Below are 13,369 nucleotides of genomic sequence, written 5' to 3'. Positions count from 1 at the left end.
TTATTTTGTATTAGTAACTTTTGAATTAGTTATTTAATGCATATAATTAAATAAAAAATCAATTATTTTTAACTTTTTAGTTTTTATTCAGAATGTTATGACTTCAAAATCATTTTATTGGCCTGTCTAGAATGTTCTCTTAAACTCGTGGTTTTTTTTCTGTTTTTGAGAATTTTTAATAAAATGACGCTAAGTTGTTTTTCTAAAAAAATAAAAATAATTCTCTTGTTTATTTGGTATCTCCATTTTTTAAACTATTTAGCATTTCATGGTGATTGATATACACTAATTTTCCTCTTTCTTTCACCCCATTATTTTGTCATTTTGGAAGTTTTGTCTCAACACATCCACTTAATAGAAACTTTATTTTTTATTTCAAAATGTAAATGTACAAACAAATACAGGAGAACCTTAATGACCAAGTTCAATCCAAAAGAGAAATACATATACCAAATCTTAAAATCACACTTAAGGTCCAATCCAACAACAACAAAAAAAAAAGACTATATCACGCATGTCTTCTTATTCTTAATAAAAACAAAACATCATAATATTATTTGTATCATTATTTCGCCAAAAACTTGGTAAACCATTTGGATGAAAGTTTCGGATATCTCTTATTGTTGTCCTTGTAATCCACATAATTGATACCAAAGCGAACTGTATATCCCGAGTTCCATTCAAAATTGTCCATTAGAGACCACGCAAAATAACCTTTCACATTTGAACCTTTTCTGTGATCATACAAACAATAAATTGGAATTAGTATCTATATAACCTAATTTATTTCAATGTAAATGTTCTTACTCAATTGCTTGTTTGAGGTAAAAGAAATGGCTATTGTAGAATGTAATCCTGTGTTTATCTTGCAAGGCTTCCTTAAGTGGTATTGTCGCATTGTTGAATTCATCAACTCCTGTAAAAACAGCTCGTTTTGGTCGCAAAAACTCTATTTGTAACAATATTCTAAATACTTAAAAAGCAATTACAATAACCTTACTTACCATTTTCAGTGATATATATAAGTGGGTTGTTATATTTATTTTTTATGTAGAGGAGAATATTCCGAATTCCTTTTGGATAAACATAGAGCCATACTGAAGCAGTCTATAAGATAGAAGATCATTATAAGGTAATTAATCAAAATAATATATATACTAATTTAATTTATCCCATATTTGTAAAATTGACAACTTAATTACCTTTGCACCAATATCTATTCCATTGCGTTGGGCTTAAATTTAGAAACAAATAAGAAAATAAATAACGTCATAAAATGTTTGTTCGATATTATGAATGTGAGTAAGAAGTAAAAAAATATATACGATATACTTACAAGTTTGATTCACTCTAGCATCTGTTGTATAACTTAGAAGACCATTATTGTTAACCTTTGATGAAAAAGTTGCATAATTTGCTGTGTAATAATTGAGTCCTATAAAATTGAATGATCCTTTCACTAGATCAGATTGTACTTTAGTGAATCTGGGCAGTCTTGAGCCAACGAGACGACGCATGGATTTCGGATAATCACCATTAACCAATGGATCCATAACCCTAACCAATTTGTTTACGAATTAATTAATTAAAGAGATTTTGAATATTGGTATGAAAAAAAGAAGTTAAATCAGGTTTGAACTCACCATCCACACATGAAGTCAAGAGCTACCTCAGAGGCTTCAAGATCTCGCTTTGATTTGGTGAGTGGCTCGAACCAATGACATACATTTGTAATTCCAATGGTACCCTTTTGGTATTCCTTCATTTTCAAATTAAATAATGAAAATTAATTATATTTGTTAGGATTAATAACGATGAATAAATAACATTAATTACGGTTTAAATGTTTAGCAAAATTTACTTGATATTTATCGCGGTAAAGTTTCACCGCCGCCCCATGGGCGAGAAGTTGGTTGTGCATCACCATATAAGGTTCTGTTGCAGAATTTCCACCTGTACAATTTGAGACAAAAGGAGAGCAACGACCCGGAGCTAGAATTCCAGCTGCGTAACCGTTCACAGCAAATGTCCATGCCTCGTTTAGTGTAATCCAATGCTTCACTCGATCTCCAAATTCCTTAAAACAAATGTCTACGTAGTCTACAAAATCTCGCCTATAAAATTTTGTAACATGCACTTAGTACTATGTTTTTATAATAAATGTAAGAAATTTAACATAAATAGTATTACAAATTTACTTACACAACGAGAGGACTCAAGAAACCGCTGTACTCATCTTCTAAGGGTTGAGGAATATCCCAATGGAAGATAGTCACGAACGGGATTTTACCTAATATAATTAATATTTTACATATATATATATATAATATCAGGAATTTGAGGTATATAATTACAATATCAGGAATTTGATGGCATATAAAAGTTATTTATTGATTATAGATTATTAATTATTGATTTTTCGAGATTATCGTGAAAACCTTGAGCCAGCAACTCGTTTATTAGATCGTTATAATATTGGATGCCTTCTTTGTTCACACCATCCTTTAGCTTTCCGGCTGCAATTGAATAATTTAAAACAAAATATATGTTAAATAGATAAACTAACTATGAACAATATTTAAGAAAGTTGATGTTTGAATAGTAGATTACTTGGGATTATTCTAGGCCATGCAATTGAAATTCTGTAAGCATCCATGTTCATGTCTTTCAAATATTGGACGTCAATCTGAAAATATTAAAACAATATCAGGTAAGATATGCATGTATATCTAAAAACTATATTGAAGTGGTCCGAAAATGAAGAATTCTTCGAACAAATATTGTCTTACTTTATATTTGTGATAAGAATCGATTGCAACATCTCCGGTGCTGTGGTCGTCTATTCTTTCTGTCATCAATTTCAATAAATCAATCAATACAATATACAATTGAAGTACGAAATTAACCCTTTTATATATTCATCGAATTAAAATATAAATAATTTTCGAGTATTTTGCAGTCATAAATATAATGAAAGAAACCTGGATGTTTGTGAGTATATGTATCCCACAAGCTTGGTTTCCTGCCTCCTTCATTTGCTGCTCCTTCATACTGTTAAATGTAATAATGAGATTAATTTTATTTTAGAATAATGATAATAAAATTATATATATTTTTTGAATTAAGGAGAACTAGAATGACACCCGGTGTTCATCCGTTTCTATTCAAGCGTTTTCAGTGGGAATCGAATCCGTAAGGCCAACAACCGGGTGATAATGAGATTATATTTCATAATAGAGTATATATACCTGATAGGAAGAAGAAGCTGCTCCAAAAATAAAGCCATGAGGAAAGCTGCTTCTGTTGAGAGAAGAAATGCCATAGTTTTCATCAATGGCAGCTTGACAATAAACGATAATGAAACATGAGAAGAAGATAACTTGCGCAAGGGCAAATTGCTTCTCCATGTCTAATATTTCAATTGGATTTGCTTATTTCTAATTGCATTGATACCTCTCATTTATATAGCTAAATGTTTTCAATTCTATATTATTTAATTAAAGAACCCTTACATAAAATAAACTCCTTTATTATTTTAAAACGCATAATCATTCACGTTGTTGTAATTTAATACACATCATGTAAATTTAAATTCCACTTGTGTATATTTATTGTTTGATGCTTACTTTTGAGATCTTATTTCAGGTTTAAGAAGGTTATAACCAAATTATTGGAAAAATGATTTAACTAATTATACGAACAAAAGTTTTAAAACAGTTTTACTAGAATTTTTTAGTAACTAAACATTATCTAAAGATTAATTTCATAAATATGAAAACAAATTAATAAAAGAAAATTAATTAATTATATAAATAATAAATATGTAGGGAAGGTATACAAATATTTTTGTAATAAATTATTTGAAAATTTTAATTAAAGAATAAGGTAAAAATATTTATAAAATCTAAATTATAATTATATTAAATTTAAAAAAAAAGTTAAAATAATGTTGCATATAATAAATATGGATAGAACATAAAATTATATATTTTAACCAAAATTATTTTTTTTTTAAATATTAATTTAATAAATATGAAAACTAATTACTAAAAAAATAATTATTTAATTATATAAATAATAAATATGTAGAGAAGGTATACAAATATTATAAAAATATTTTTCTAATAAATTATTTGAAAATTTAAATTAAAAAATAATATAAAAATATATTTAAAATCTAATTTATAATTACGTTAAATTAAGAAAAAAATTTAAATTAATGGTGTCTATAATATATAATAAATATGGAAAAAAAATATATATATATATATATATTTATAATTATATTAAATTACAAAAATGAGTTAAATTAATTGTTTATATAATAAATATGGTGAGAGAGAAAAATATATACATTCTAATTCAAACTAAAAAATTATTAAAAGATTAATTTAAAAAATTTGGAAACTAATTAATAAGAGAAAATTAATTAATTATATAAATAGTAAATATGTATAGAATGTATAAAAATATTTTTGTAATAAATTTTGCAAATTTTTTTTAAAGAACAAAGTAAAAATATTCTTAAAATCTAATTTATATTTATATTAAATTAAGAAAAAGAGTTAAAATATTTGTGCATATTATAAATATGGAGTAAAAATTTAAAAAAATGGTTTAACCAAAACTAAAAATTATTTAAATATTAATTTAGTAAAATGGAAACAAATTAATAAAAAAAATTAATACTATTTTTGTAATAAATTATTTAGAAATTTAATTAAAGAATAAGGTACAAATATTTTTAAAATCTAAATTATAATTATATTAAATTAAAAAAAAAGTTAAAATAATGTTGCATATAATAAATATGGAGAGAACATAAAATTATATATTTTAACAAAAATTAATTTTTTTAAATATTAATTTAATAAATATGAAAACTAATTACTAAAAAACTAATTATTTAATTATATAAATAATAAATATGTAGAGAAGGTATAAAAATATTATAAAAATATTTTTCTAATAAATTATTTGAAAATTTAAATTAAAAAATAATATAAAAATATATTTAAAATCTAATTTATAATTACGTTAAATTAAGAAAAAAATTTAAATTAATGGTGTATATAATATATAATAAATATGGGAAAAAAATAATATATATATATATATATTTATAATTATATTAAATTACAAAAATGAGTTAAATTAATTGTTTATATAATAAATATGGTGAGAGAGAAAAATATATACATTCTAATCCAAACTAAAAAATTATTTAAAGATTAATTTAAAAAATTTGGAAACTAATTAATAAGAAAAAATTAATTAATTATATAAATAGTAAATATGTATAGAATGTATAAAAATATTTTTGTAATAAATTTTTCAAATTTTATTTAATGAACAAAGTAAAAATATTCTTAAAATCTAATTTATATTTATATTAAATTAAGAAAAAGAGTTAAAATATTTGTGCATATTATAAATATTGAGTAAAAATTTAAAAAAATGATTTAACCAAAACTAAAAATTATTTAAATATTAATTTAATAAATATGGAAACAAATTAATAAAAAAAAACTAATACTATTTTTGTAATAAATTATTTGGAAATTTAATTAAAGAATAAGGTACAAATATTTTTAAAATCTAATTTATAATTATGTTAAATTAAGAAAAAGATTTAAAATAATAGTATATATAATATATAATAAATATGGAGAAAAAATAATATATATATTTTAAACAAAATTTTAAAAAAATATTTAAATATTAATTTAATAAATATGGAAACTAATTAATTAATAAAAGAAAATTTTTAATATTTTGGTTATAAATTATTTGGAAATTTTAAGTAAAGAACAAGGTAAAATTATTTTTAAATTTAATTTATAATTATATTAAATTATGAAAAATAGTTAAAATAATTATGTATATAATAAATATTTATAGAAAATTATATATATTAACCAAAACTAAATAATTATTTATAGATCATTTTAATAAATATAGAAACTAATTAATAAACAAAAATTAATTAATTATATAAATAATAACTACATAGAGAAGGTATAAAAATATTTTGTAATAAATTATTTGAAAATTTTAATTAAAGAATAATGTAAAAGTATTTTTAAAATTTTATTTAAAATTTTATTAAATTAAGAAAAAAATGTTAAAATATTGGTGCATATAATAAATATGGAGAGAAAATAAAATTTATACTTTAACCAAATTAAAAAAATTATTTAATAAATATGAAAACTAATTAACAATATTAAATTAAAATATTTTTGTAACAAATTATTTAAAATTTTTAATTAAAGAATAAGATAAAATTATTTTTAACCAAAACTAGATGCGTTTAGATAACCTTTTGATAGTTTATACGTATAAATAGATCACTAGTTATATAAGTATAACCCAAAAAACCCTTTTATATTAAGTTTTTGTGAAAAGTTCGATCTTCGAGAAATTTAACTTCGGTTTGCGTCTTAAAATTTTATTTTAAAATAAAAATTAAATTTTAAAAAATTTCATTGATTACTGGCCGTTTTAGAATTATTTTAAAATAATTAATTTCGGGTGTAATTTTAAATAATTCGGAGATTTATAATAATTAAATCACAGTTTAATTCTTAAAAAGTTCTTTAGTTTAAATTAATTAAACATAATTATTTAAAAGATTATTTATTTTGAAATATAGTCGCCAATTTATTTTAAAAATCAATAAAAGTTGTCATGCGTATAAAAACATAATAACCATAGTTTTGTGATACTCGGGAAAGACTTTTGTGTTTCATCCTCTATACCCGTTTTAAAAACGGTCTATATTTATAGTCCAAGTTTAGGAGGACATTTGATTATTGAAATTGTGGTAAGTATGGTCACTTGAAAATGAACTGCAAAACACTAAAGAGAAGAAGTGATGATAAAATTTATGCAGCCAACGTAGTTATAGAAAATGACATTGATGTATTACTTCTGATAGGATCAGTGCAATCAATAAAGACGGGGTCTAACTATTGATAGAAACTTCTTGAAAACTGATTGATAGAAATCCTGTTAGGGATTAATATCACTTTCTATTCGTCATAAACCTTCACAAACTGTGTGCCTAAAGGACAGAGTACAGCAGACTCTATGCTCATGGAATGTGATCGTAATGAACGGTAGTGTGCCGGATATTCTTCTGCAATTGTCCTGTACTGAACAAGTAGTGATAGGAATATTTGCGTACATGGTGTTCATTCATTTGATGCAAGTAGCTGGCGAACTGGACTGCAAGAGAAAGTGGAGCAAAAGTAGCGTACAGCTAGTTGATCGTGGGTAGACATGTGCTAACTTCAAACGACTGCTGAAGCGAGGCATTAGACGTGCTCCATTAGACTGCCAAGTCTAAGGGAGTTATACGCCAACATCTAACAACGAGTTCTATTAGACCACCAAGTCTAATGGAGTTAGACTACAACGTCTAACTTCACATCCCATTAGACTAGCACGTCTAATGGAGTTAGACTGCATCGTCTAACTACATATCACTTCAGACTAATCTGAAGGAGTTAGACGTCAACGTCTAACTACTTGTCACTTTAGACTAATCTGAAGGAGTTAGACGTCCACGTCTAACTACGTGTTTGTTAGACTTGCACGTCTAACTACGTATCTGTTAGACTTGCGCATCTAACTACGTATTTATTAGACTGGCATGTCTAACAATGTATCTGTTAGACTAGCACGTCTAACTACGTATTTGTTAGACTTGCACGTCTAACTACGTATATGTTAGACTAGCACGTCTAACTACGTATCTATTAGACTGACACGTCTAACTATGTATTTGTTAGATTTGCACGTCTAAATACATATTTATTAGACTAGATGTCTAACTACGTATCTGTTAGACTAGCACGTCTAACTACGTATCTATTAGACTGGCACGTCTAACTACGTATCTGTTAGACCTGCACGTCTAACTACGTATTTGTTAGACTAGCATGTCTAACTACGTATCTGTTAGACTTGCACGTCTAACTACGTATCTGTTAGACTTGCACGTCTAACAACATATCTGTTAGACTGACATGTCTAACTACGTATCTGTTAGACTTGCACGTCTAACTACGTAACACGTCTAATTATCTTGCTTAGACCACGTCTAAGTTAGCCAAATCTGATGCACCTACATGGAAATAATTAAACGACTTAACTTCATTATATCAAAACATCATCAAAACTCAATTGATTAATATTTAGCATTTTTCTGTTAATTAACTCTTTACTTAGTTTTTCAAACAATTTCTTCTAAGTTAATTAAATCTTATTTTTTCCCAACAACTTCTATTAGTTGATATTTCGATAGACTCATGAGTTTTGGAATCAAGAGTATCTTTCCACACCACTACCCACAAAGAATTAATTGAGAATTATGTGGCTAGAAACTGCGGGAAAATTTATCTCGCAGATGGTGAGCCACTAGATATTGTAGTCATGAGGGACATAAAATTGAAGATGAAAAACATTTTTATTTAGAAGATTAATAAGGTAAGACACATTTCAGTTTTAATGTGCAATCTAATTTTTGCTACACAACTTGATGATGAAGGTCACAATTTTAGTTGTGGAAATGGCGTGTGGAAGGTGACTAAATAAGAAATAGTTGTTGCTCGAGTTCACAAAACTAAAACATTATATACGGCTTCAACATGTAGATACACAATTGTTGATGTTGTTGATGACTCAAAGAACAGTGACTTATGGCATTGTAGGTTAGGTCATATGAGTAAAAAATGGATGAAAATTCTTTTGAAAAATGGTCACATTCTAGAGCTGAAGTCTGTTGAACAACAGTTATACAAAAATTGCATTCTTAGAAAACAAAAACGTGTGAGTTTCTTAAAGATTGAGAAGAAGCTTAAAAAAGAAAGGCTAGAGTTGGTACACACTCATGTGTGGGGACCTTCACCCATTTATTGTATTGACGGATCACACTACTACATGACATTTATAGATGATTCGACATGAAAATTATGGGTTTATTTTATGAAGCACAAGTGTGAAGTATATGTTATTTTAAAGAATGGAAAGACTTTGGTTGAAAATTAAAAAAATTAGAAGGATAAGTGTTTGACATCTGACAATGGTAGTGAATACATCAATTTAGATTTCAGGAAGTATTGTGTTGTGAATTAGATCAGTATGGTGAAGAATGTTCCCCGAATGCCTCAAGAGAATGGAGTAGTTGGACTCGAGCATTGAACGAGCGTGTTAGAAGATTGAGATTGCATGATGGGTAGCCTAAAACCTTTTGAAAAAAAACTTTAAACATTGTTGTCTACTTGATAAATAGAGGACCTTCTATTCCTCTTGAATTCAGAATTTCAGAATTTCAGAAGAAGCCTAGAGCAATATAATTGTAAATGTTTGTTATTTGAAAGTTTTTAGTTGTTTATCAAATGTTCATATTAATGATTGTGATAGGAGATTGATCCAAAGTCTAATAAATGTTTTTCATTGGTTATGGTGATATCGAGTTTGATTATCATTTCTAAGATAATCAAAATTGGAATATCATTCGTAGCAGGAACGTTACCTTCAATGAATAAATTCTCTAAAAAGATTGTATTTGGAAGACATTAGATGGTGATTCAAAATTGGAAGAGACGGGTAAAATCGATTTGAGAGATTTTTTAGCTGAATATATACCGACTTTTGAAGAAGACCAATGTATTGTTGAAGATGAAATCGTTGAGAACATGGCCCTAGAGGCAAATCAACAAACATTGGATATACAGTTGAGAAGATCTTCAAAAAATTGAAAACCAGTCGATAAACGGTCCTATCTCTGAACTATATCTTGTTGCCAGATAGAGGCAAACCTAAATGATACGTGGAAGCAATACATCTGATGAATCAATTAAGTAAGAGTCTACGATGAAAGATGAGATGGATTTTTTGACGTCGAATTAGACTTAGGAGCTCACTAAACTAGCAAAAGGAAAGAAAGAACTTCACAACAAATTGATCTTCGAAATTAAATTAGAACATGAAAAAACAATGAGGTACAAGGAAATGTTGGTTGTGAACGGATTTCAACATAAGAAAGATATTGTGTACAATGAGATCTTCTCTTTAATGGTCAAATTGATTATAATCAGAACTATTTTGAATTTGGTTTTGAAGAAGACCTTCATCTTCAACAAATGGATGTCAAAACTGTTTTTCTTCATGGTGATTTGGATGAAGATATTTACATGCGACAAGCACAAGGCTTTGAAATAAAATAAAAAAGATGAGTTTGTGTGTAAGTTTTAGAAGAGTCCGTATGGTTTGAAACAGACTCCAAGGAAATGGTATAAGAAATTCAATAGCTTCATAAAAAGTAACAATTTTTTGAGGTGTGAAACTGATCATTGTTTCTATATCAAGAGGTTTGATAAATCATACATTATTCTACTCATCTACGTTTATGACATATTAATTGTTGGAACAAGCTTGTATGAGATTAACAAGCTAAAGAAATAGTTGTCTAAGAAGTTTACAATGAATAATTTGGGTGCTGTAAAATAAATCCTTGGAATGAGAATTTGCAAGGATAAAGAAGTTCTTGAGCTTTCACAAGAAGAATATGTGAAGAAAAAATATTAACAGATTCAACTTGTACGATACAAAACCAATTACTACCCCTTAGTTAGTCAATTCAGACTATCTAAAGATAAGTCACCTTCAATAGAGGATTATAAAAATTACATGGCCACCATTCTGTATGCATATGACATTAGTTGTATTATGTATGCAATGGTTTGCACACGACCAGACATAACACATGTAGTAGGAGTTGTTAGCAGATTCATGAACAATCCTAGTAGACAATATGGGGAAGTAGTAAAATGGATACTATGATACTTAAGAGGAAGTATAAGTCTCACTTTATGTTTTCTAAAGTCTAATTTCTTTTGGAATGATGTGTTGATGTTGACAATGGTAGTGATATTGATAGTAGAAAGAGCACAACATGATACATCTATACTCTATGAGGTACTACAATCAGTTGGGTTTCAAAATTGTATAAAAATGTTATTTTTTAGTTGTGAGGTAGAGTATGTTGTTGTGACAGAGACCACTAAGGAGTTGATGTAGTTGCAACCCTTTCTACGAGAATTGAGTCAAGACTACAAACGAACTGTGTTGTGATGCGACAATTAGAGTGTCATTCGTATTTGGAAAAGAATCTAATTTATCATGAAAGGACGAAGAATATGCATGTTCGTTATCATTTTATTCGACCAGATTTAGAAGATGAAGTGTTAGCTCTTGAGAAGATTCCCGAGAGTGAGAATCCAACAAATATGCCGATGAAAGTTGTGACAAACGAGATATTAAAGTTGTGTGCAACTTCACTTGAACTTCTTTGCTAAGACATTGGATGGAGAAGCACTACCGATCGAGAAATGATGAAGTTAGTCTCCAAATGAGAGATTGTTGAGTTATGTAGGATAATTTAGGTTTTATAACATGAATGTTTACCCTATAAATATGTTATTATTAAGGTTTACAATGGTAAGACAAAATTTTAGAGAGATAAAGTATGATAAAAAAAACTAGGTATTTCTTCTTCTTCATAGTGAAATCTGGTGGCGGTTGAAGTGGACGTAACTCATTTGAGTGAACCACTATAAATCTGTGTTTTTTGTGTTCTTCTTTTTTCTTGTATTTTTACAGATCATTTCAAGCATTGTTATATTTTGGTGATCCAAATCTTAACAAATACAATGGGTTATGCTAGAAACCGTTAGTGACTATTGGGAGAAATGTATTTGGACGACTAAAAATGAAAGACTTGGAAGATGGGTCTATATCCCTATAATTTTCTGGTGGACTATCTGGTTGGAAAGAAATTGGAGAAATTTTAGCAATCAAAGTATGTCGTTAATGACTATTGGGAGACATGTATCTGGGCGACTAAAAATGCAAGACTTGAAAGATGGGTCTATATCCCTATAATTTTCTGGTGGACTATCTAGTTGGAAAGAAATTGGAGAAATTTTAGCAATCAAAGTATGCCGTTAAGGATCATTCACAATGTCATTATCATAACGATGACGGAGATTAGATTCAAAAATCTGTGAATTCGTGTGGAGATCTTATTGTTCTGAAGATCTTCGAGTCAATTAATTATTTTAATGTATTTAATTTGTAATTAACTTTTTCCATGTTCGCTCAAACGATTTTTTATTAAATGAATATTTTCAAAAAAAGTAAATGATTCTCACCCACTTTGGTGTTATACACTTTAAAACTAGCTAATTGTTCAAGTAAAAAATTGTAAACAAGTTTCTAACAAATTTTGGGGTTGGTATGAGAATTAAGATTTGAGGCTGATTTTTGGAGATTGGATTTGAGTGGTTTGTGTTAGCCATTCAAAGTTCGTGAATAGTTGTTTTGTACCTTCGGAATGGAGACTTCTTGAAAAGCTTGTAAAAGTTAGTTGTGTTGATCAACTACTTTGATAAAGATATAGGTTTATAGAGACACCAATTTAATTTCAATTTTTTTGTTAAACTGTAATTCGAATACCTTCTTAATTCAACTCCAGGGAATGATTTTGCTCCAAAATCAATAGATCTCAATAAATTGATAAATAATCTTCTCACCCTATTTTTCAAAAGTTTTATCTTATTCATCTAAATAAAAATAACTAACTAAACTAAATATTGTTATTTAAATTTTTTATTTTAATGTTAAAATATTATATATTTTTAATTTTCTTGAAAAATACACGGCCTCTCCACATACCTCCCCTCCCGTCTATTGCTCCACCTCCATTAACTCTCTCCTTAATTTCATTGCTCACTTTGATGATCTTTTAATTATTTTGACATTATAATTTGGTAGTGTTTTTATTTGTTTTGTTGGTGTTTGTTTAAAAGATTATTTTGAATGAAATGAATTTAATTGTTATTGGTCAAAATAATAAATTGGGCTCTAGGGGCTAATTGCAATTTATTTATTTTTTCTTTTGAACCATCCAATTTTAGGCTTCTTACAACTTTGTTGAAAATATTTTTTTTATGTAATTCTTTACATAAGGATTCAAGACAGTAGGATAGAGATTTCTTGGTCGGGGAGCGGAATGAGGTCAATTACAATTTGAGACATCTTCTTTTAAACCTTTCAATTTGGAGCTCCTTATTTGGGTCAATTGCTATTTGGGGCATCTTCTTTTAAATCTCATAATTTGGGGCTCTGCATTGTTAGGTTTGTACAAAATGAAGTTTTTCCCTAACGGACATCCATCATTAGTAGAAAAATAGGCTTCCATAACAAAGTTTAGTAACGACGCTCGAACGCCCTCACTAATACTTTTTACTAGTGACGGTTATAATAAATTGTTACTGTTATGAAGATATCAGTAACGTCT

General features: G+C 27.3%; 1 protein-coding gene across 1 annotated transcript; it reads right to left on the bottom strand.

The window, feature by feature from the left end:
* Positions 1 to 565: 565 nt before the first annotated feature.
* Positions 566 to 3,407, bottom strand: LOC124938986 (beta-glucosidase 12-like). The gene is made up of 13 exons (XM_047479505.1): positions 3,249 to 3,407; positions 2,982 to 3,051; positions 2,790 to 2,848; positions 2,611 to 2,686; positions 2,439 to 2,516; positions 2,203 to 2,290; positions 1,862 to 2,114; positions 1,644 to 1,759; positions 1,337 to 1,557; positions 1,203 to 1,234; positions 1,005 to 1,107; positions 808 to 916; positions 566 to 734 (listed from the first exon to the last, which is right to left on the bottom strand). Exons 1-13 carry the CDS (start codon positions 3,405 to 3,407, stop codon positions 566 to 568), a joined length of 1,533 nt encoding a protein of 510 aa, XP_047335461.1.
* Positions 3,408 to 13,369: the final 9,962 nt, after the last annotated feature.

The sequence above is a fragment of the Impatiens glandulifera genome, chromosome 5, assembly GCF_907164915.1.
Source record: "Impatiens glandulifera chromosome 5, dImpGla2.1, whole genome shotgun sequence".
NCBI lineage: Eukaryota > Viridiplantae > Streptophyta > Magnoliopsida > Ericales > Balsaminaceae > Impatiens > Impatiens glandulifera.
Note: the sequence above shows the minus strand (reverse complement) of the source record. Positions and strands in the feature narration are given on the sequence as shown.